The sequence below is a fragment of the Dermochelys coriacea genome, chromosome 14 (genome assembly GCF_009764565.3).
Source record: "Dermochelys coriacea isolate rDerCor1 chromosome 14, rDerCor1.pri.v4, whole genome shotgun sequence".
In the NCBI taxonomy this organism is placed as follows: Eukaryota; Metazoa; Chordata; order Testudines; family Dermochelyidae; genus Dermochelys; species Dermochelys coriacea.
The window spans coordinates 39,549,244-39,570,056 of NC_050081.1; the positions used below are offsets into that span (position 1 = coordinate 39,549,244).

Genomic DNA, 20,813 nt, shown 5'->3' on the forward strand with positions numbered 1-20,813 from the left:
GCACAGACAGCACTTTAATCCCAGGCGAGAGCCAATGGCTGGCGGCTGAAGGAAGCCAAATTCAAAGGGTCTAATTTTTAACTGAGAGTAACTTGCGGGGGATCAGCTCACCCAGGGACGTGGGGGATTCTCTGTGGAGGCTGGATACCCTGTTCTGGAGTTAGATCAGGAGCTATGGGCTCTCTGCAGCAGTGCACCCGATGCCCTGTGTGAGCTGGGCCCAGTCACTCTGTATCACTGGCCTCAGTTTCCCCATCTGTGACCCAGGGACAATGACCCAGCCCTATTGTATGAGATGATGGGGATACATGCGTAGGGATGGGGAGGGGCAGGAGGTGTAGATGTACCAATAATTAGAAAATATCCTGCATAGTTTTTCCTCCCTCTGTCTCTCTCCCTCAGGGATTCACACCCTGCAGCTGCATGTGAACTGTGCGAGGGCACTTTCACTTTGCTTTCGACGGGCAGGATTTCCTCATCCTGGAGAGAAACGAATCCAGTGGGTGCCGCTGGCTCCAGGAGCCCTCAACAAGACGCACTACTGGGACACTGGTCACACCTGGACCCTGTTTGCAAAGGAGTTCCTGCAGGAGGAGTGCGCGGCCACCTGAGGGGCCTGCTGCAGGGTGGGACAGAGGCCCTAGGACGGCAGGGTGAGGCTGAGGAGCCTTCTGCTTCCCACCCCTGGGCCCTGCCCTTCATTGGCAGCAGAGCCCAGCAAAGCCAGGCCGCACCTTGCAACGAAGGGCTGATGGGCGGAGCTCGACCAACAGCTTTTAGCACCCCACAAACCCTTGATTCCTTTGCTGGATGGTGCACCCCCAGGGTGATCCTCTCCCGGCTCAGCCTGTGGAACTCACTGCCACTGTCAGAGGCCAAGAACTGACAGAGAGTCACAAAGACATTGGACTCTTGTGAGTCACAAAAATATCCAGACTAGTTATTCCTGGCTATTGCTGGCTTGTGTTCTCCCTGTGTCAGGACACAAGGACAAGGGGACACTCAGGGCTTGTCTACACTACCAAGCTGTCAACAAAACTTTTATCTTTCACGGGTGCTTAAAAAAACCGCCCTGCACCCCAAAAGACAAAAGTTTTGCCTTGGCAAGTGGCAGTGTGAACACAGCTTTTTCGGCAGGAGCACTCTCCTGCCGACAAAGCAAATGCCACTTGCGGGACTGGAAGTATTTTGTCGGCCAAAGTGCCGACAAAGTGCCAACAAAGAGCATTTACACACTCCGACTTTTATTCGACACACCCTTGTCGCTAAAAGCTGCGTGGCGTAGACCAGCCTTCTGTGGAATTGAAAGGGGAAAAGTTCCCACCTCTTCACACCCAATACAAGGAAGCACATGTAATTGGCCTGTGGAACTCTCTGCCACAGGATGTTGCAGAGGCCAAGAACAGAGCATGATACAGAAAGGGAAACTTCTGTGACTCGCCACAATATCCAGAATAAAGAACAGGAGGACTTGTGGCACCTTAGAGACTAACAAATGTATTAGAGCATAAGCTTTCGTGAGCTACAGCTCACTTCATCGGGTGCATTCAGTGGAAAATGCAGTGGGGAGATTTATATACATAGAGAACATGAAACAATGGGTGTTACCATACACGCCTTAAGGAGAGTGATCACTTAAGGTGAGCTATTACCAGCAGGAGAGCGGGGTGCGGGGAGAACCTTTTGTATTGATAATCAAGGTGGGCCATTTCCAGCAGTTGACAAGAACGCAGCCCAAAGGGCTTGTCCATGCGGCTGCTTCACAGCGCCGCAACTTTCTCGCTTGCGGGGGGAAACACCCTGAGTGCAGCACGGTCCAGCACTGGGACTCACTCCACGAGCCACGCTAACGAGTCGCCAGCGAAGACAGGCCCTCAGGCGAGGCTACAGCACCGGAGGCGGTGGCTGGACCTGAGGAGTCCTCAGGAGGCATCTTGGCAGCCTCCCCTGCCCCGAGACGCAGTGGGAGGCGCTACTGGGGGGGCTTCAGGCCAGGAGACATCTGGAGCGGACTTCACTCATTTGAGCAGCAGCTGGGGCTTCGGTGAGCATCTGACCCTGTGATCCATGCTCCCGCCCGCAGTCACCGCTCCTGCCCCACGCTGGGGCTACAGTGTCTGACCCTGTGAACTGCCCCCAGGCCCCGCAGTCACCGCTCCTGCCCCACGCTGGGGCTTCAGTGAGTGTCTGACCCTGTGAACCGCCCCCAGGCCCTGCAGTCATCGCTCCTGCCCCACGCTGGGGCTACAAGAAAAGGAGTACTTGTGGCACCTTAGAGACTAACAAATTCTCTAACAAATAACAAATAACAAATAGCTCTAAGGTGCCACAAGTACTCCTTTTCTTTTTGCGAATACAGACTAACACGGCTGCTACTCTGAAAGCTGGGGCTACAGTGTCTGACCCTGTGAACTGCCCCCAGGCCCCGCAGTCACTGCTCCTGCCCCACGCTGGGGCTACAGTGAGTGTCTGACCCTGTGAACCGCCCCCAGGCCCTGCAGTCATCGCTCCTGCCCCACGCTGGGGCTTCAGTGAGTGTCTGACCCTGTGAACTGCCCCCAGGCCCCGCAGTCACTGCTCCTGCCCCACGCTGGGGCTTCAGTGAGTGTCTGACCCTGTGAACCGCCCCCAGGCCCTGCAGTCATCGCTCCTGCCCCATGCTGGGGCTACAGTGTCTGACCCTGTGAACTGCCCCCAGGCCCTGCAGTCATCGCTCCTGCCCCATGCTGGGGCTATAGTATCTGACCCTGTGAACTGCCCCCAGGCCCCGCAGTCACCGCTCCTGCCCCACGCTGGGGCTACAGTGTCTGACCCTGTGAACTGCCCCCAGGCCCTGCAGTCATCGCTCCTGCCCCACGCTGGGGCTTCAGTGAGTGTCTGACCCTGTGAACCGCCCCCAGGCCCTGCAGTCATCGCTCCTGCCCCATGCTGGGGCTACAGTGTCTGACCCTGTGAACTGCCCCCAGGCCCCGCAGTCACTGCTCCTGCCCCACGCTGGGGCTTCAGTGAGTGTCTGACCCTGTGAACCGCCCCCAGGCCCTTCAGTCATCGCTCCTGCCCCATGCTGGGGCTATAGTGTCTGACCCTGTGAACTGCCTCCAGGCCCCGCAGTCATCGCTCCTGCCCCACGCTGGGGCTACAGTGAGTGTCTGACCCTGTGAACCGCCCCCAGGCCCTGCAGTCACCGCTCCTGCCCCACGCTGGGGCTACAGTGTCTGACCCTGTGAACTGCCCCCAGGCCCTGCAGTCATCGCTCCTGCCCCACGCTGGGGCTACAGTGAGTGTCTGACCCTGTGAACTGCCCCCAGGCCCTGCAGTCACCGCTCCTGCCCCATGCTGGGGCTTCAGTGAGTGTCTGACCCTGTGAACTGCCCCAGGCCCTGCAGTCATCGCTCCTGCCCCACGCTGGGGCTTCAGTGAGTGTCTGACCCTGTGAACTGCCCCAGGCCCTGCAGTCATCGCTCCTGCCCCATGCTGGGGCTACAGTGTCTGACCCTGTGAACTGCCCCCAGGCCCTGCAGTCATCGCTCCTGCCCCACGCTGGGGCTACAGTGAGTGTCTGACCCTGTGAACTGCCCCCAGGCCCGCAGTCACCGCTCCTGCCCCACGCTGGGGCTACAGTGAGTGTCTGACCCTGTGAACTGCCCCCAGGCCCTGCAGTCACCGCTCCTGCCCCATGCTGGGGCTTCAGTGAGTGTCTGACCCTGTGAACCGCCCCCAGGCCCTGCAGTCACCGCTCCTGCCCCATGCTGGGGCTACAGTGTCTGACCCTGTGAACCGCCCCCAGGCCCTGCAGTCATCGCTCCTGCCCCACGCTGGGGCTTCAGTGAGTGTCTGACCCTGTGAACTGCCCCCAGGCCCTGCAGTCATCGCTCCTGCCCCATGCTGGGGCTACAGTGTCTGACCCTGTGAACTGCCCCCAGGCCCTGCAGTCATCGCTCCTGCCCCACGCTGGGGCTACAGTGAGTGTCTGACCCTGTGAACTGCCCCCAGGCCCTGCAGTCACCGCTCCTGCCCCACGCTGGGGCTACAGTGAGTGTCTGACCCTGTGAACTGCCCCCAGGCCCTGCAGTCACCGCTCCTGCCCCATGCTGGGGCTTCAGTGAGTGTCTGACCCTGTGAACCGCCCCCAGGCCCTGCAGTCACCGCTCCTGCCCCATGCTGGGGCTACAGTGTCTGACCCTGTGAACCGCCCCCAGGCCCTGCAGTCATCGCTCCTGCCCCACGCTGGGGCTTCAGTGAGTGTCTGACCCTGTGAACTGCCCCCAGGCCCTGCAGTCACCGCTCCTGCCCCATGCTGGGGCTTCAGTGAGTGTCTGACCCTGTGAACCGTGCCTCCCCGCCCCTGCCTGCAGTCACTGCTCCTGGCCCACGCTGAGGCTACGGTGAGTGTCTGACCCTGTGACCCCCCCACCCCGCAGTCACTGCTCCTGCCCCATGCTGTGCAACGGGGAAGCCCATCCCCCACCCACAGTGAGGCTACGGTGAGGGGCAGCAGCCAGGGAGGAGGCCACACGTGATGGCAGCCCCGCCCCAGCACCCAGCTTGGGAGAGGCGAGGGAGCTTCCTGGACCTGAGAGGGGCCCTAGGAGCATGTGCAGTGACAGTGGTGGGGGTGAGGATGTTGCCGGGGGGGAGAGGGGGCCCCCCCAGAGCTCACGGCTGCCGGCAGGAAGAGGGCTGGGGGGAGTCCTCCTCTCTGGCCCCAGCCCCGGCGCAGCTTGCCTGCCCCCCAAACTCCTCATCCCCAGCCCCACCACACCCCAGAGCCCTCACCCCCTGCACCCCAACCCTCAGCCTCACCCCTGAGCCCCCCCTGCACCCCAACTCCCTCCCAGAGCCTGCCTCCCACACCTGCTCCTGCCCCCCAACCCCTTGCCCGAGCCCAGAACCCACACCCTGCACCCAAACGCCCTCCCAGAGCCCAACGCCTCCTCCCTCTTGTGCCCAAACTTCCGCCCAGACCCTTAGGGAGGTGGGGTCGGGGGGCACAACTTGGACCTGTTCTGGGCACCACCAAAAATTATACAAACCTGCCGCTCCTGTCTGGTGGGTTAGAGCAGGGGGGCTGGGAGCCGGGACTCCTGGGTTCTATCCCAGCTCTGGGAGGGGAGTGCGGGCTAGTGGGTTAGAGCAGGGGGGCTGGGAGCCAGGACTCCTGGGTTTGATCTCTGGGTGGGGAGGAACCAGTGCTACGTTCCTATCCCTCTGTCCAAATTCCACGCCCCCTCCGCCCGCTTTGTGGCTGAGGACATGGGCAGCCATCCACAGAGCATTCCCTGCTGCACCAGAGAGGATCTTTAATGGGGGGGCAGCAGATTACAACAGCCACCCTCTCCGTATACACCACACGCGGTCAGCACCCTGACTCGGGCACCCACTCCCTATAGCCCTGCCCGCGCCCCACCCCGGGGTGGAGAGTGCCAGGGCTTGTCTGCCAGGTGGGGGTGTGAGGATGTTCTGCCTGCCTGGGAGGAGGAGGGGCTAATGGGGGGGAAGAGGGGGTGTTGGCTGCCAGGCTTGAGGGGTGGCTGGGTGAGTAATGGGGGAATTGTATGATGAATCAGGTGGGAGCCCTGGTCTAGGGTGACCCCTGGTGGGGGGAGTGGGATTGTACCGGGTGTGGGGATTTGGGCACATCCCCCAATGCTGAGGGATCTGGGGGGCTGGGAAGAGGTTAGGGATCTGATCAGATCATTATATCCCTGTATTGCCCCACTGAGCTGTACAGGGCAGAGGACTCCAAGTCTATGGGGATGGGGGTCTATCCTGGGGTTCCTCTAGCCCTTTAAGGGCCCTGCTATACACAGTGGGTACATGGGGGGCAGTCCTTGTGGTCTCAGGGGCTCTCTCTCTGGAGGGGGTGGCAGGGTCTGGTCCCTATATCCACCTATAGCCCCACTATACAAGTGTAGTGTGCAAGAGTGGGGGGGCAGTCTGTATGGGCTCTGGGGCTCGGAGTTGAGAAGTTGAGAATGGGTTGTGTAGGGGATCTGTATTCAGGTCATTATATCTCTGTATTGGCCCTCTGGTCTATATAGTGTAGTCAGCTCTAATTTGGGATGGGGCTTGAGGCCAGCAATCAGGTCATTATATTGTTATTTTGTCCTACTTGCATCTGGTGCTTGGAGTTGGGAAGGGGAGGTCTCTATAGTCATCTATAGGTCCCAGTATATACAGCCACGGTGGGGGGAGGGGAGCAGGAGGTGCTGGGCTGTACAGGCTCCATGGGGGATCTCGTCTGAGCCGTCCTCACTGCGGTGCCCGGCTGGCACGGAGACATGTTCCGTCTCGGTCCCATGGATCGAAACTCCATGGGGATGGGTGGCTAAGCTGGGGGGCTGACAGACAGGATGAGTCGGGATCCTCCACTGGGGCTGGGGGGCTGGAGCCAGGGGTCTCAGTGCCCAGGGGTGTTAGGTGCTGCCTGCAGGGTAAACACAGCGAGAGAGGCGTGAATGAACCGGGACAGAGACAGACGGATGGAGAGACTGAGACGGAGGGGGGGGCAGACAGACAGAGAGACAGAGACAGAGGGGGGCAGACGGACGGATGGAGAGACCGAGACAGAGGGGGGTGGTGGATGGAGGGATGGTCGGAGGAGGGGGTCTGTGGGGGGATGAGGGGAGTGGTGGGGGGGGTGTGGAGAGGAGTCTGTGTGGGGATGGGGGATGATGGGAGGGATGGTTGGAGGGTGGAGAGGTGTGGGGAGGGGTCTGTAGGGGGAGGAATGGAGAGGTGTGGGGAGGGGTCTGTGGGGGGAGGAATGGAAGGGTGTGGGGAGGGGTCTGTAGGGGGGGTCTGTAGAGGGAGGAAGGGAGAGGTGTGGGGAGGGGTCTGTGGGGAGATGGGGGATGAGAGGAGGGATGATTGGAGGGATGGGGGGGTGGGAAGGGGTCTGTGAGGGGAGGGATGGAGGGTGTGGGGAGGGGTCTGTGGGGAGATGGGGGGATGAGGGGAGGGATGATTGGAGGGATGGGGGGGTGGGGAGGGGTCTGTAGGGGGAGGAATGGAGAGGTGTGGGGAGGGGTCTGTGGGGAGATGGGGGATGAGAGGAGGGATGATTGGAGGGATGGGGGGGTGGGGAGGGGTCTGTAGGGGGAGGAATGGAGAGGTGTGGGGAGGGGTCTGTGGGGGGAGGAATGGAAGGGTGTGGGGAGGGGTCTGTAGGGAGGGGTCTGTAGAGGGAGGAAGGGAGAGGTGTGGGGAGGGGTCTGTGGGGAGATGGGGGATGAGAGGAGGGATGATTGGAGGGATGGGGGGGTGGGAAGGGGTCTGTGAGGGGAGGGATGGAGGGTGTGGGGAGGGGTCTGTGGGGAGATGGGGGATGAGAGGAGGGATGATTGGAGGGATGGGGGGGTGGGAAGGGGTCTGTGAGGGGAGGGATGGAGGGTGTGGGGAGGGGTCTGTGGGGAGATGGGGGGATGAGAGGAGGGATGATTGGAGGGATGGGGGGGTGGGAAGGGGTCTGTGAGGGGAGGGATGGAGGGTGTGGGGAGGGGTCTGTGGGGAGATGGGGGGATGAGGGGAGGGATGATTGGAGGGATGGGGGGGTGGGAAGGGGTCTGTGAGGGGAGGGATGGAGGGTGTGGGGAGGGGTCTGTGGGGAGATGGGGGGATGAGGGGAGGGATGATTGGAGGGATGGGGGGGTGGGAAGGGGTCTGTGAGGGGAGGGATGGAGGGTGTGGGGAGGGGTCTGTGGGGAGATGGGGGGATGAGGGGAGGGATGATTGGAGGGATGGGGGGGTGGGAAGGGGTCTGTGAGGGGAGGGATGGAGGGTGTGGGGAGGGGTCTGTGGGGAGATGGGGGGATGAGGGGAGGGATGATTGGAGGGATGGGGGGGTGGGAAGGGGTCTGTGAGGGGAGGGATGGAGGGTGTGGGGAGGGGTCGGTGGGGAGAGGGGGGGATGAGGGGAGGGAGGATTGGAGGGATGGGGGGGTGGGAAGGGGTCTGTGAGGGGAGGGATGGAGGGTGTGGGGAGGGGTCTGTGGGGAGATGGGGGGATGAGGGGAGGGATGATTGGAGGGATGGGGGGGTGGGAAGGGGTCTGTGAGGGGAGGGATGGAGGGTGTAGGGAGGGGTCTGTGGGGAGATGGGGGGTGTGGGGAGGACGCAGGGATACTCAGCCAGCCAGGTGACTGTTACCTCCTGCATAGTTGTGCCCTGCGAGGGGAGAATAACCTGGAAAGGGGAAGGAAACAGAGTCAGAGGAGATCCGGCCCCCCCCGCACATGCTCTGCCCCAGCCAGCAGGGGGCAGCGGGGCACAAGCGCACGCACAAGCGCACGCACACGCACACGCACACGCACACACACACTCTCTCTCTCTCTCTCTCTCTCTCTCAATCCCCAGCACCCGGGAAATGGGCCTCACATTGTCCCCATCTCTTGCAGGGACCCCGGGGTGGGCGCCCCCCTGCTTTGGGAATTGGGGGCTCAGGGCCCCAGGCGAGGGGGACACATGACCCCAGCCTCCCCCTTACCCGGGGCGGGCGCCCCCCTGCGTTGGGAATTGGGGGCTCAGGGCCCCAGGCGAGGGGGACACACGGCCCCAGCCCCCCCCTTACCCGGGGCAGGTGCCCTCCACCAGGAGACCAGGCCGCTGCCCAGGACGATGAGGCCCACGATCAGCACCACGACAGCCACGCTGACCTTGACCGTCAGCCCTGGGGACAGGCTGGGCCCTGGGGGGGACAGCAGGGGAGGAGTTCATGGGGGTAGACTGGGGAGCCCCCCACAGCACCCCTGCACCCCTAGCTGGAGTCCTACCCAGATCCCCTTCACCCCATGTTTCTCTCCCCGCTCCCTGCCCAGACCACTGCCCCCCAGCACCCCATTCCCCTGCCCTGCACCCCACTCCTGCTGCCCCCCAAACCCCAGCATGCTCTCCCCCACCCTGTACCCCTGCCCCTGCACCCCCTTCCCCCTACTCCATGCCCTGCCCCCCAACCTGCCCTTCCCCTGCTCTGTACCCCTCTCATGCTGCCCCCCATCACCCCAACCACCCAGCACTCTGTCCCCCCCACCCTATGCCTCTGGCCCCCAAACCCATACCCTGCCCTGCTCGGGCTCACCCCACTCCTCCTGGTGGGGCTCGGGCAGGCTGGCATGCTGCACGTGGCAGGTGTAGGTGTCCCCGGGCTTGGGGGTGGTGAGCAGGCTGACGTGGGTCTGGTAGGTCCAGTCGCCGTTGGCCAGCGCCGGGCTCAGGCCGTTCTCGGTGGGCTCCACGGGGCTCCCGTTCCGCAGCCAGGTGACCCGCACGTCCGCCGGGTAGAAGCCCCAAACGTAACAGGTGAGGTGCATGGTCCCCGCGGGGTTCGACAGGGCCATGGAGACGATGCGGACACTAGGAGGCGCTGTTGGGGGGGGTCACTGTGTGGACCGGCTCCTGGTCCCCCCACCACACACGGGGATCGGACCCACGGGCCCCCAGCCCAGTATCCCCCCACATCAAACCCCTCCCCCGCCCCGGCTCGGTGCCACGGGCCCCGCAGCCCCCTCCCCCGCCCCGGCTCGGTGCCAGGGGCCCCGCAGCCCCCTCTCCCGCCCCAGCTCGGTGCCACGGGCCCCGCAGCCCGCTCTCCCGCCCCGGCTCGGTGCCACGGGCCCCGCAGCCCCCTCCCCCGCCCCGGCTCGGTGCCACGGGCCCCGCAGCCCCTTCCCCACCCCAGCTCAGTGCCAGGATCCCCGCAGCCCCCTCTCCCACTCTGGCTCAGTGCCAGGGGCCACGCAGCCCCCTCTCCCGCCCCGGCTTGGTGCCAGGGGCCCCGCAGCCCCTTCCCCACCCCAGCTCAGTGCCACGGGTCCCACAGCCCCCTCTCCCACCCCGGCTCGGTGCCCTGCAGCCCCCACTCACTCTTCCTTTGCCCCGTGCGGCTCCAGAGCCGCTGGATCTGGCTCTGGCAGGCCTGGCGCCCCCCTGCCATGCGCTGGCGCCAGTCAGCGTCCCAGTTGAGATGGGTGGCCATGTCCACGGCCACGTCGTGGAGCAGCCCCATGTCACAGGCCTCGAAGAGCTGGTCGTGGTCGTTGTAACACACCAGCGGGTTCTTGTTGAAGACGAAGGCAAAGCCAAACCAGAGCACGGAGCCGTTGGCTGCCAGGGGACACTCGCTGGCCAGGTGCACCAGGAACCCACCTGCGGGGATGGGGCCGTCAGAAGCGGGTTCGGGGCAGGGGCAGGACGGGACATAGGGGACAGGCACAGAGACGTTGGGACAATGGGGGTTGGGGGTCAGAAGTGACCAGGGGGTGATGGAGGAATGGGTCAAGGAGGGCAGGCCATTGGGGGGATGGGGATCAGGGAGGTTATGGGGACAGATGGGGACCGGTTCTACAGTAGGCCATGCCCCTGGGGTGTAGACCAGGGGATGTTGGGTTTAAACCCCATCCAGATGGTTCCTCTGCAACTGTAGAGCCCTACTGTGGGTGTGTACACTGGGAACAATAGGGTTAACCTCCCCTACACACACACAGCCCCTAGGGGTACAGAACAGGGCTACCCCCCCACACACACAGCCCCCTAGGGCTACAGACTGGGGTTATACCCCCACACACACACACAGACACAGCCCCCTGGGGGTACAGACTGGGGTTATACCCACATCTACACACAGCCACAGCCCCCTAGGCGTACAGACTGGGGTTATCACCCCACACACACTGACGCAGCCCCCTATGGCTACAGACTGGGGTAATACCCCCCCACAGACACAGCCCCTTGGGGTACAGACTGCGGTTACAGCCACAGCCCCATAGGTGTACAGACTGGGGTTATACCTCCCCTACACACACACAGACATGCTCCTCCCCCCCAGGCTTACAGACAGACTGGAGTTATACCCCCCCACACACATGGACACAGCCCCCTAGGGGTACAATCTAGGGTTATACCCCCACACAGACAAGCCCTCCCCAGAGACAAAGCCCCTAGGGGTACAGACTGGGGTTATGCCCCACACACAGGCACAGCCCTCTAGGGATACAGACAGAGTGGACTTATACCCCCTGCACAGCCAGACACAGCCCCCAAGGGGTACAGACAGACTGGGGTTATACCCTCCCCCCCACACACACAGACACAGCCCCCATGGGTACAGACAGACTGGGGTTATACCCCCCCACACAGACACAGCCCCCTAGTAGTACAAACTGGGGTTATACCCCCCACACACACAGACACAGCCCCCAGGGGTACAGACAGACTGGGGTTATACCCCCCCCCACACACAGACACAGCCCCCAGGGGTACAGACAGACTGGGGTTATACCCCCCCACACACAGACACAGCCCACAGGGGTACAGACAGACTGGGGTTATACCCCCCCCCCACACACACACAGACACAGCCCCCAGGGGTACAGACAGACTGGGGTTATACCCCCCCACACACACACAGCCCCCTAGGGGTACAAAATGGGGTTATCCCCCATCCACACACAGACACAGCCCAGCAGACGCTGGGTGGAGGGGTACAGACTGGGGTTAAACCACAGCCACACACAGGCACTGTCCCCTAAGGGTAGACATGGGGTTTAAGCCCTATCCTGACATCTCCAGCATGGGTCCTGGTCCCTGGAGACAGGTGGTCAGATGGTCGCTAGGCCGGTTTCTGAGGCGGGGACCCCGGGAGAGGATTATAGGGGGCAGGGACCCCAAGCTCCCCCCAGGCCTGTGGCATCGACGGGCGCCCTCACCTGCTCCGTGGTGGCTCAGAGCCATGGACAGCAGCCACAGCACCAGCTTCATGGCGGCCCCTCGGTCCCAGGCCAGGGCAGGTCTGTGGTGCGGGGTCCCCGGCTCGGTTCGGGGGTCTCTGCTCCTTGAAGCACGTTTCCAGCTCCCTGTCTCTGTGGCGGGTGTGCTCTGGGATCTCTGGCTGGAGGATCTCTCGGGGTCCCACAGGTCCTTCTCCCTGCCCTGGGATCCCCGGCTCTGTGGGGGGAGATCGCTGGATCCCAGGGGCTCCGGGAGAGGCTCTCTCTGGATCCTGGGCGTCAGACTTCTCTGCTGCTGGATTCCAGCTGCTTTGGGGTGATCCCACAGGATCCCTGGCTTGTTGGGGGTGCTGGAGATCTCTGGGTCTGTTGCAGGAGAGCTCTCTCTGGGATCCCTGGCTTTGTGGGGGCAGATCTCTCTCTGGGAGCCCGGGCTCTGGAGGGGCAGATCTCTCTCTGGGATCCCGGGATCTGGGGGGGCAGATCTCCCACTGGGATCCCGGGCTCTGGGGGGGCAGATCTCTCTCTGGGAGCCCAGACTCTGGGGGGGGCAGATCTCCCACTGGGATCCCGGGCTCTGGGGGGGCAGATCTCTCTCTGGGAGCCCAGACTCTGGGGGGGCAGATCTCCCACTGGGATCCCGGGCTCTGGGGGGGCAGATCTCTCTCTGGGAGCCCAGACTCTGGGGGGGCAGATCTCCCACTGGGATCCCGGGCTCTGGGGGGGCAGATCTCTCTCTGGGAGCCCAGACTCGGGGGGGGGCAGATCTCCCACTGGGATCCCGGGCTCTGGGGGGGCAGATCTCCCACTGGGATCCCTGGGGTCTGGCTCCGGACTGTGCAGGCAGGTCCCGCAGTCCTGACCCCGCCCACAGCCGGCCCTGGCCAATGGCAGCCGGCTCCGTTGCAGCATCATCAGTCGCTGGGTGGAGGCGGCCGGGCCCGGAGCCCGACGGGGAGATGTCCCGCTACGCCTGGGGGCTGGGCCCAGACTCGGGGCAGCCCTCGGTCCGTGGTGGGTTTATCTCCCCGGACCTCGCGCGGCATCAGGGGATCTGTGACAGCCCCCCCCGCCCCCATTACAGGTGGGGAAACTGAGGCACGGAGCAGCCATGGGGAACGGGGCCAGACGTGTGGTGGAGGGCTTGGCTGCCGGGGAAAGGGACGAGTGCTGGGGGGTGGGGATCCCGACAGAGGGGGCAGCTGGGGGGGATCCTGGCAGAGGGGGGCCACGGAGGAGGGGATGGGATCCTGGCAGAGGAGCAGTTGCGGGGAGGGGTTCCTGGCAGAGGGGGCAGCTGGGCGAGGGATCCTGGCAGAGGGGGCAGCTGGGGGGGGATCTTGGCAGAGGGGGCCATGGAGGAGGGAATGGGATCCTGGCAGAGGAGCAGCTGGGGGGAGGGGTTCCTGGCAGAGGGGGCAGCTGGGGGGGATCCTGGCAGAGGGGGGCCACGGAGGAGGGGATGGGATCCTGGCAGAGGAGCAGTTGGGGGGAGGGGTTCCTGGCAGAGGGGGCAGCTGGGCAAGGGATCCTGGCAGAGGGGGCAGCTGGGGGGGATCTTGGCAGAGGGGGCCATGGAGGAGGGGATGGGATCCTGGCAGAGGAGCAGTTGGGGGGAGGGGTTCCTGGTAGAGGGGGCAGCTGGGCAAGGGATCCTGGCAGAGGGGGCAGCTGGGCAAGGGATCCTGGCAGAGGGGGCAGCTGGGGGGGATCTTGGCAGAGGGGGCCATGGAGGAGGGGATGGGATCCTGGCAGAGGAGCAGCTGGGGGAAGGGGATCCTGGCAGAGGGGGAAGCTGCGGGGGGATCTTGGCAGAGGGGGCCATGGAGGAGGGGATGGGATCCTGGCAGAGGAACAGCTGCGGGGAGGGGCGGCTGCTCTAGTCAGAACAGGGGATGGGCCCCATGTCTCCCAACCTGAGGATTTCACTTCTCCCATGGGCAGGGCTGGCTCTGGCGTGACTGAAACCTCCTGGCCTGCTGCTTCCCCTATTTTGGGCCCAGCTTCCCCTATTTCAGGGGTTCACAACCTTTTTCTTTCTGGGGGCCCCACCCCCCACGCCCCACCCCCCCCATGCTATAAAAACTCCACAACCCATCTCTGCCTCAATAACTGTTTTTCTGCACATAAAGCCAGGGCCAGCGTTAGGGGGCAGCCAGCCAGGCAATTCCTCAGGGCCCCACCCCACGGGGCCTCCCATGAAGCTAAGCTGCTCAGGCTTCGGCTGCAGCCCCAGGTGGCAGGACTCGGGGCCCGTGGGCTTCAGCCCCATGTAGTGGGGCTTTGGTTTTCTGCCCTGGGCCCCTGAGTGTCTAACGCTGGCCATGCTTGGAGGACCCCCTGAAACCTGCTTGAGGCTCCCGAGGGGGCCCCTGGGTGAAAACCATGGCCCCATTTCCCCACGGTGCACCAGACTCTTCCCCTCAGCCTGGTGCCAACGGCTTTCTGTTTCCAGCAAAGCTAACGCCCCCCTCCCGCATGTATCCCCTCCCCCTTCTCCCCTCCCCCCCCCGGCATGGGGAAGTGGAGCCTGGCACTTCACAGGCAGCTGGCCCCCAAGCTGCATGGGGACGTGAACGGGCTCAGCTTGAGACACTTTCACTTCCCCTCTGACGGAGACAGAGACTTTGATTATCCAGAGGGAACTGGCCAGTTCGGGAACGGGCAGTGGGGAATGGGAACCGGGGCCTTTCCCTTCCAGGGGGCATTGGTTCCGATACGGCCCCAGGCAGGGACTGGCTGGCTCGGGCGGCAAAGAATGGGATGCAGGTTCTGATCAGTGTAACGAACTTGGTGGGTCTCAGCCCAGATCCTAGCAGGGCAGGTGCCTCCAGCACTGGCAGTAACCGGCCCCTTCGCCAGCAGCCGGGCTGAGGGCTGAACTGGCCGCAGTGTGTGAGCTCCCCTCCCACCCAGCGGGGTGTCTGCAGGACAGGAGACGGGTTGGGGGGTGCATGTGGCGAAGGCTATGGGGAGAGCTCCGGATACAGAGGGGCAGTGGCACAACAGCTCCAGGAAATAGACCTTTATTAGCAGGAGGCTGGATAAGGCACCGATACGCCGGAGTGGGGCGATCCCGGCACAGGCTGGGGGTCGGAGTCTGCCTCTGGATCTGCTGGAATGCTGGAGGGGGCAGAGCGTGGTACCCCTGGAGGAGAGGCACCAGGTTCCCATGGACGTGCCCCGTGTGTAGTGTGTCCAGTCTCAGCACCGTGCTGACTGCAGCTGGTCCAGGAACTACCTTTCCCACAGTTCCCAAGGGCGGGGGGGCTGGAATGGGGAGGGATTCGGGGAACACGGGACGTCTCCTCATAGTTCTTCAGGCGTTTCCAGCCACTCGGTGTTCACTCTGAGGGTGAAAACACAGCACAAGGAGATTCAATGGCAGGGATAGAACCCAGGAGCCCTGGCTCCCAGCCCCCCTGCTCTAACCCACCAGCCCCCACTCCCCTCCCAGACCTGGGAAAAAATCCAGGAGTCCTGGCCCCCAGCCCCTTGCTCTAGACTCCCCCCCATCCCAAGCTGGGGCAGCGCCTGGTGTACCTGTGGGGCTGGGCCTGCGGGATTTGAGGAGGAGGACGATCCCGGTGACCAAGAAGAAGATGCCCAGGGCGATGGCCACACCACACAGTACATTCTCCAGCAGCTCCGACGGGATGGGGTTCTGGGGCACTAGAGACACCGCGGGGGGGGCGATACAAGGTGAGGCCAGGGCTACCAGGGAGGTTGGGGGGGCTCCTGGTAGCGGGGGAGGTGGGAGGTGTGGGGCATACAGGCCAAGGGCGGGAAATCAGGGAAGGATCCCAGCAGCAGGGGGGTAGCTAGGGAGGTGCAGGATCAGGTGGAGGGGGATTGGGTATGGAGGGGATCGAGTTCGGGGCGGGGGCTTGAATCAAGTGCAGGGGGGAAATTTCTCACCCCAGTCGGCCACAGTGGAGAAGTGGTCCCCGGGCTGCATGATGGTGCCGATGGGGAGACGTGCCGGGGATGGATAGAAGGATGGGGGAGGATCGAGGTGCAGGGGGGAGGATTGGAGTGCAGGGGGAGGATCGGGGTCAGGGGGAGGACTGGGGTGCAGGAGGGAGGAACGGAGTGCAGGAGGGAGGATGGGGGTGCAGGGGAAGGATTGGGGTGCAGCGGGAGGGCCAGGGTGCAGCAGCAGGGTCAGGATGCAGGGGGGGGAGGAACAGGGTGCAGCGGGGAGGAATGGGGTGCAGGAGGAAGGATTGGGGTGCAGGGGGGAGGATGGCAGTGCAGCAGGAGGGTAGGGGTGCAGTGGGAGTAACAGGGTGCAGGGGGGAGGAACGGGGTGCAGCAGGAGGGTAGGGGTGCAGTGGGAGGAACGGCGTGCAGGGGGGAGGATCGGAGTGCAGCAGGAGGAATGGGGTGCCGGGGGGAGGGGAGGGGTGCAGCAGGAGGATAGGGGTGCAGTGGGAGGATCGTGGTGCAGGGGGGAGGATCGGGGTGCATCAGGAGGGTAGGGGTGCGGGGGAGGAATAGGGTGCAGGGGGGAACGGGGTGCAGAAGGAGGGTAGGGGTGCAGTGGGAGGAACGGGATGCAGCGGGGAGGATCGGAGTGCAGCAGGAGGGTAGGGGTGCAGCAGGGAGGAACGGGGTGTTGGGGGGAGGATCGGGGTGCAGGGGGGAGGATCGGAGTGCAGCAGGAGGGTAGGGGTGCAGTGAGAGGAACGGGGTGCAGCGGGGAGGATCGGAGTGCAGCAGGAGGATAGGGGTGCAGTGGGAGGAACAGGATGCAGCGGGGAGGATCGGAGTGCAGCAGGAGGGTAGGGGTGCAGCAGGAGGATAGGGGTGCAGTGGGAGGAACGGGATGCAGCGGGGAGGTTCGGAGTGCAGCAGGAGGGTAGGGGTGCAGTGGGAGGAATGGGGTGTTGGGGGGAGGATCGGGGTGCAGGGGGGAGGATCGGAGTGCAGCAGGAGGATAGGGGTGCAGTGGGAGGAACGGGATGCAGCGGGGAGGATCGGAGTGCAGCAGGAGGGTAGGGGTGCAGCAGGGAGGAACGGGGTGTTGGGGGGAGGATCGGGGTGCAGGGGGGAGGATCGGAGTGCAGCAGGAGGGTAGGGGTGCAGTGGGAGGAACGGGATGCAGCGGGGAGGATCGGAGTGCAGCAGGAGGGTAGGGGTGCAGTGGGAGGAATGGGGTGTTGGGGGGAGGATCGGGGTGCAGGGGGAGGATCGGGGTGCAGCAGGAGGATAGGGGTGCAGTGGGAGGAACGGGATGCAGCGGGGAGGATCGGAGTGCAGCAGGAGGGTAGGGGTGCAGTGAGAGGAACGAGGTGCAGCGGGGAGGATCGGAGTGCGGGGGGTGGATTAGGGAGAGGATCGGGAGGATCTCTCACCCCAGTAGGCCACAGTGGTGAAGCGGTCCCTGGGCCGCGTGATGGTGCAGGTGTAGACGTCCCCCTCCTGCGGGGTGAACTCCAGGTAAGAGAAGAGCAGGAAGCCCAGATCCTCAGTGGGGTAGTACCGCGTGGTGTTGATGCCCTGGCTCACCGGCTTCCCCAGCCGCTGCCATGAAACTGTCACCGAGGCCGGGAAGAGGTTGCCCACCTGGCAGATCAGGGTGTTGGGTTTTCCCAGCTCCAGGGGCCGGGCTGTGAACACGTTGGCCATGGGGGTTCCTGTGGGGAGAGGGGAGATGGTAAGGGGGGGCATGCAGGGGATGAAGCACTGGGGATATGTGGGGAGGAGGAGGGGGTGTGGGGGGCTGGGGAAGGGGGGATGGGGTTGCTGAGGGGATGTCGGCGGGGGGGGGTACCACCATAAGGGGCATGGGCACCTGTGCAGGGAGTGCTGTGAGGTGAAGGGCATGGGTGCACAGACACCGGGGTGCCACGGGGGGGGGGGTGGGCACCCTGGCCTTGGGCAGGGCAGTATCAGTGGGTGCTGGGGGGGCTGTGGGAAGGGGCCGTGGGCGCTGGGGGAGACACAGGCAACAAGGGCCGGGTACCTTTGGCCTCGGGCAGGGGCAGGGCAATATCAGTGATCCCTGGGAGCTGGGGGTGCTGTGGGCAGGGACCACGGGCGCTGGGGGAGACATGGGCACTGAGGGCCGGGTACCTTTGGCCTCAGGCAGGGGCAGAGCAGTATCAGTGATTCCTGGGCGCTGGGGTGCTGTGGGCAGGGGCCACGGGCACTGGGGCAGACACAGGCACCGAGGGCCGGGTACCTTTGGCCTCGGGCAGGGGCAGGGCAATATCAGTGATCCCTGGGAGCTGGGGGTGGTGTGGGCAGGGACCACGGGCGCTGGGGGAGACATGGGCACTGAGGGCCGGGTACCTTTGGCCTCGGGCAGGGGCAGGGCAATATCAGTGATCCCTGGGCGCTGGGGGTGCCATGAGGAGGGGCCGCGGGCGCTGGAGGAGACACGGGCACCGCGGGCCAGGTACCTTTGGCCTCAGGCAGGGGCAGGGCACTATCAGTGATCGCTGTGTGCTGGGGGTGCCATGGGGCTGGGGGAGACACAGGCACTGAGGGCCGGGTACCTTTCGCCTTGGGCAGGGGCAGGGCAGTATCAGTGGGCGCTGGGGGTGCTATGAGGAGGGGCCGCGGGTGCTGGGGCAGACATGGGCACTGAGGGCCGGGTACCTTTGGCCTCGGGCAGGGGCAGGGTAGTATCAGTGATCGCTGGGTGTTGGGGGTGCAGTGAGGAGGGGCCGCGGGTGCTGGGGGAGATATGGGCACTGAGGGCCGGGTACCTTTGGCCTCGGGCAGGGACAGGGCAGTATCAGTGATCCCTGGGCGCTGGGGGTGCCGTGAGGAGGGGCCGCGGGTATGGGGGCAGACACGGGCAGCAAGGGCCGGGTACCTTTGGCCTCGGGCAGCAGGCCCTCGGTCATGTTGGTGAGTGCCAAGAGCAGGTGCTGGCACAGACGGGAGTTGTTGCGGATCTGCTCCGTGCTCTCCTGGGCGCCCACCCAGGGCTGGAAGTCGGGCAGCCGGGGCTCCCAGCGCGCCCCGGGGAAGTCGAAGGAGAAGAGCTGGTCCCCGTCGAAGGTGTCGGCCAGGCCCTGCGAGGGGCGGTCCGGCTGGCAGAACAGCACCCGGGACAGGACGTGGGCCGGGGGCGCTGCGGGAGAGAGACACCGACCGGGGTCAGCAACGGGGCACACACACATGCTGTGCATACACAGTACTACACAAACAATCCCCCACATGACACACTCACCATCCCCCTATACGCACACTGTCACACAAACGATTCACACACATTGTGCACACAGTACCCCGTTTTCTATGCACACACCAGTTCACACACTCCTCATGCACACAGACACACACACCCTATACATACATGTTCACACACATGACTGCCATTTACATGCAAGCACACATAGTCACATACCCACAGAGGCATGACAGTCCCTATACACACACATTCCTTTGCACACACAGTCCATTCACCCACACACACTCACCCTCACACTACAGCCCTGGTACACACACAGTCCCCGGGCACACACAGACCCCCCCATCACACAATGCTGCTATCCCTCACACACAAATACACATTACAACCCATGTGTAAGCATACTCTTCCCATACACCCACGCTCACCCACACTACACACCCTGTACACACAACCACACACATGCATTAAATACCCTATATACACACACAGTCTGCATGTGCACGTAGTGACAAAACACACCACAAGCCCCCCAACCCTGACCCCACACTGCACACCTACACAATCACACACAACCAATCCCCCCACACTTTTCACTTCCCTGTGTGCACAATCACATACACTCGCAAAATCTACTGCCACACCACGCTCCCATTTATATGGTTACACACCCTGCAACCCCATAAACACCCAGCAATACCCATGAACACAACATCGGACATGGACATACACTGAAAGAGCAGAAATAGCTCCCTCAAACACACACAATCCTTCCCACACACACTCAGGTAGTGCCTGGCTAACCCCTGGGAAGTGCTTGCTCTCATGCACATACAGTATAACACACCCTATTTACACACAATCTCCATGCGTGCCCAATTCCACACACACACACAACCGTGACACACTTTCACCCCCACGCAAAAACACACACTCCCCCGAGATGCATCCATGGACCTGTACACACACAATCCCACACACTGTCCGCATGTGCACAGTCATTCTCAGACACAGTCCCCCTGTACATACACACAGAAAGTCCCCTTCTGCACAGACACACAATCTTTATGTGCACACAATCCCCGAGCATGCACACACAACCACACACACAATCCCCTTGTGCACACACACAACCACACACACAATCCCAGAGCATGCACACACAACCACACATACAATCCCTGAACATGCACACACATGACGACACACACCATCCCCTTGTGCACACACCACACATACAATCCCCGAGCATGCACACACAACCACACATACAATCCGCTTGTGCACACACAACCACACATACAATCCCCTTGTGCACACACACAACCACACACACAATCCCCGAACATGCACACACACAACTGCACTCACACAATCCCCTTGTGCACAGAAAACACACGCACACTGGCCGTGCAATGGTCCCCCCCCGCCAGTAACGCCCGCGGGCAGCTCCTACCCTCTGTCGCGGCGATGGCCGCCGCCCCCCGCAGCAGCCCCAGGGCCAGCAGCAGCCCCCAGCAGCCGGGCGCCTCCATCCCCGCCGGGCTGCCTCTGCTGCCGTCCCAGCCTGGGCTCCCGGGGCATCCCCGGCCGGCTGCCGGCCAATCCCCGGGCGCCCCGCCGCCTCCTGGCCAATGGCTGGGGCCCGCCAGCCCTTGTCACCTGTTACCGGGGGGACGCCCTCCGCGGAGGGCCGGGTAGCACAGACGGGCGGCTGGGATGGGGACACGTGTGAAGGTCCGAGGCCCGGAGGGACCATTGTGAGCATCTGGTCTGACTCCTGTCTAGACAGGCCAGAGCCCTGTTCCGGATTCACCCCAGATAGCCCCTGCTCTGGATTCATTCCTGTATAGACAGGCCAGAGCCCTGCTCTGGATTCACCCCTGTATAGCACAGGCCAGAGCCCTGCTCCAGATTCACTCCTGTATAGACAAGCCAGAGCC

The 20,813-nt window shown here is 63.5% G+C and overlaps 2 protein-coding genes across 2 annotated transcripts; both read right to left on the bottom strand.

Annotated features, from left to right (window-relative positions):
• Nucleotides 1-5,275: 5,275 nt before the first annotated feature.
• Nucleotides 5,276-12,587, bottom strand: LOC119842686 (HLA class II histocompatibility antigen, DM beta chain). The gene is made up of 6 exons (XM_038371076.2): nt 11,703-12,587; nt 9,862-10,143; nt 9,077-9,361; nt 8,570-8,686; nt 8,149-8,184; nt 5,276-6,427 (listed from the first exon to the last, which is right to left on the bottom strand). Exons 1-6 carry the CDS (start codon nt 11,752-11,754, stop codon nt 6,417-6,419), a joined length of 783 nt encoding a protein of 260 aa, XP_038227004.2. The 5' UTR covers nt 11,755-12,587; the 3' UTR covers nt 5,276-6,416.
• A 2,146-nt stretch (nt 12,588-14,733) lies between these two features.
• LOC119842606 (class II histocompatibility antigen, M alpha chain) lies at nt 14,734-20,471 on the bottom strand. The gene is made up of 5 exons (XM_038370983.2): nt 20,327-20,471; nt 18,550-18,810; nt 17,081-17,362; nt 15,267-15,395; nt 14,734-15,072 (listed from the first exon to the last, which is right to left on the bottom strand). Exons 1-5 carry the CDS (start codon nt 20,403-20,405, stop codon nt 15,068-15,070), a joined length of 756 nt encoding a protein of 251 aa, XP_038226911.1. The 5' UTR covers nt 20,406-20,471; the 3' UTR covers nt 14,734-15,067.
• Between the last annotated feature and the right edge of the window lie 342 nt (nt 20,472-20,813).

What these genes read in the sequence shown, in the direction of transcription:
- LOC119842686 (XM_038371076.2), bottom strand. Translation starts at nt 11,754, where the DNA reads ATGAAGCTGGTGCTGTGGCTGCTGTCCATGGCTCTGAGCCACCACGGA. An exon ending in GCCCCACCAGGAGGAGTGGG is followed by an intron (nt 8,687 to 9,076) that starts GTGAGCCCGAGC and finishes TGTCCCCCCCAG; the next exon opens with GGCCCAGCCTGTCCCCAGGG. An exon ending in GTGGAGGGCACCTGCCCCGG is followed by an intron (nt 8,185 to 8,569) that starts GTAAGGGGGGGG and finishes TCCCCTTTCCAG; the next exon opens with GTTATTCTCCCCTCGCAGGG.
- LOC119842606 (XM_038370983.2), bottom strand. Translation starts at nt 20,405, where the DNA reads ATGGAGGCGCCCGGCTGCTGGGGGCTGCTGCTGGCCCTGGGGCTGCTG. An exon ending in GGCCATCGCCGCGACAGAGG is followed by an intron (nt 18,811 to 20,326) that starts GTAGGAGCTGCC and finishes TCTCTCCCGCAG; the next exon opens with CGCCCCCGGCCCACGTCCTG. An exon ending in CACCACTGTGGCCTACTGGG is followed by an intron (nt 15,396 to 17,080) that starts GTGAGAGATCCT and finishes CGGTGTCTCTAG; the next exon opens with TGCCCCAGAACCCCATCCCG.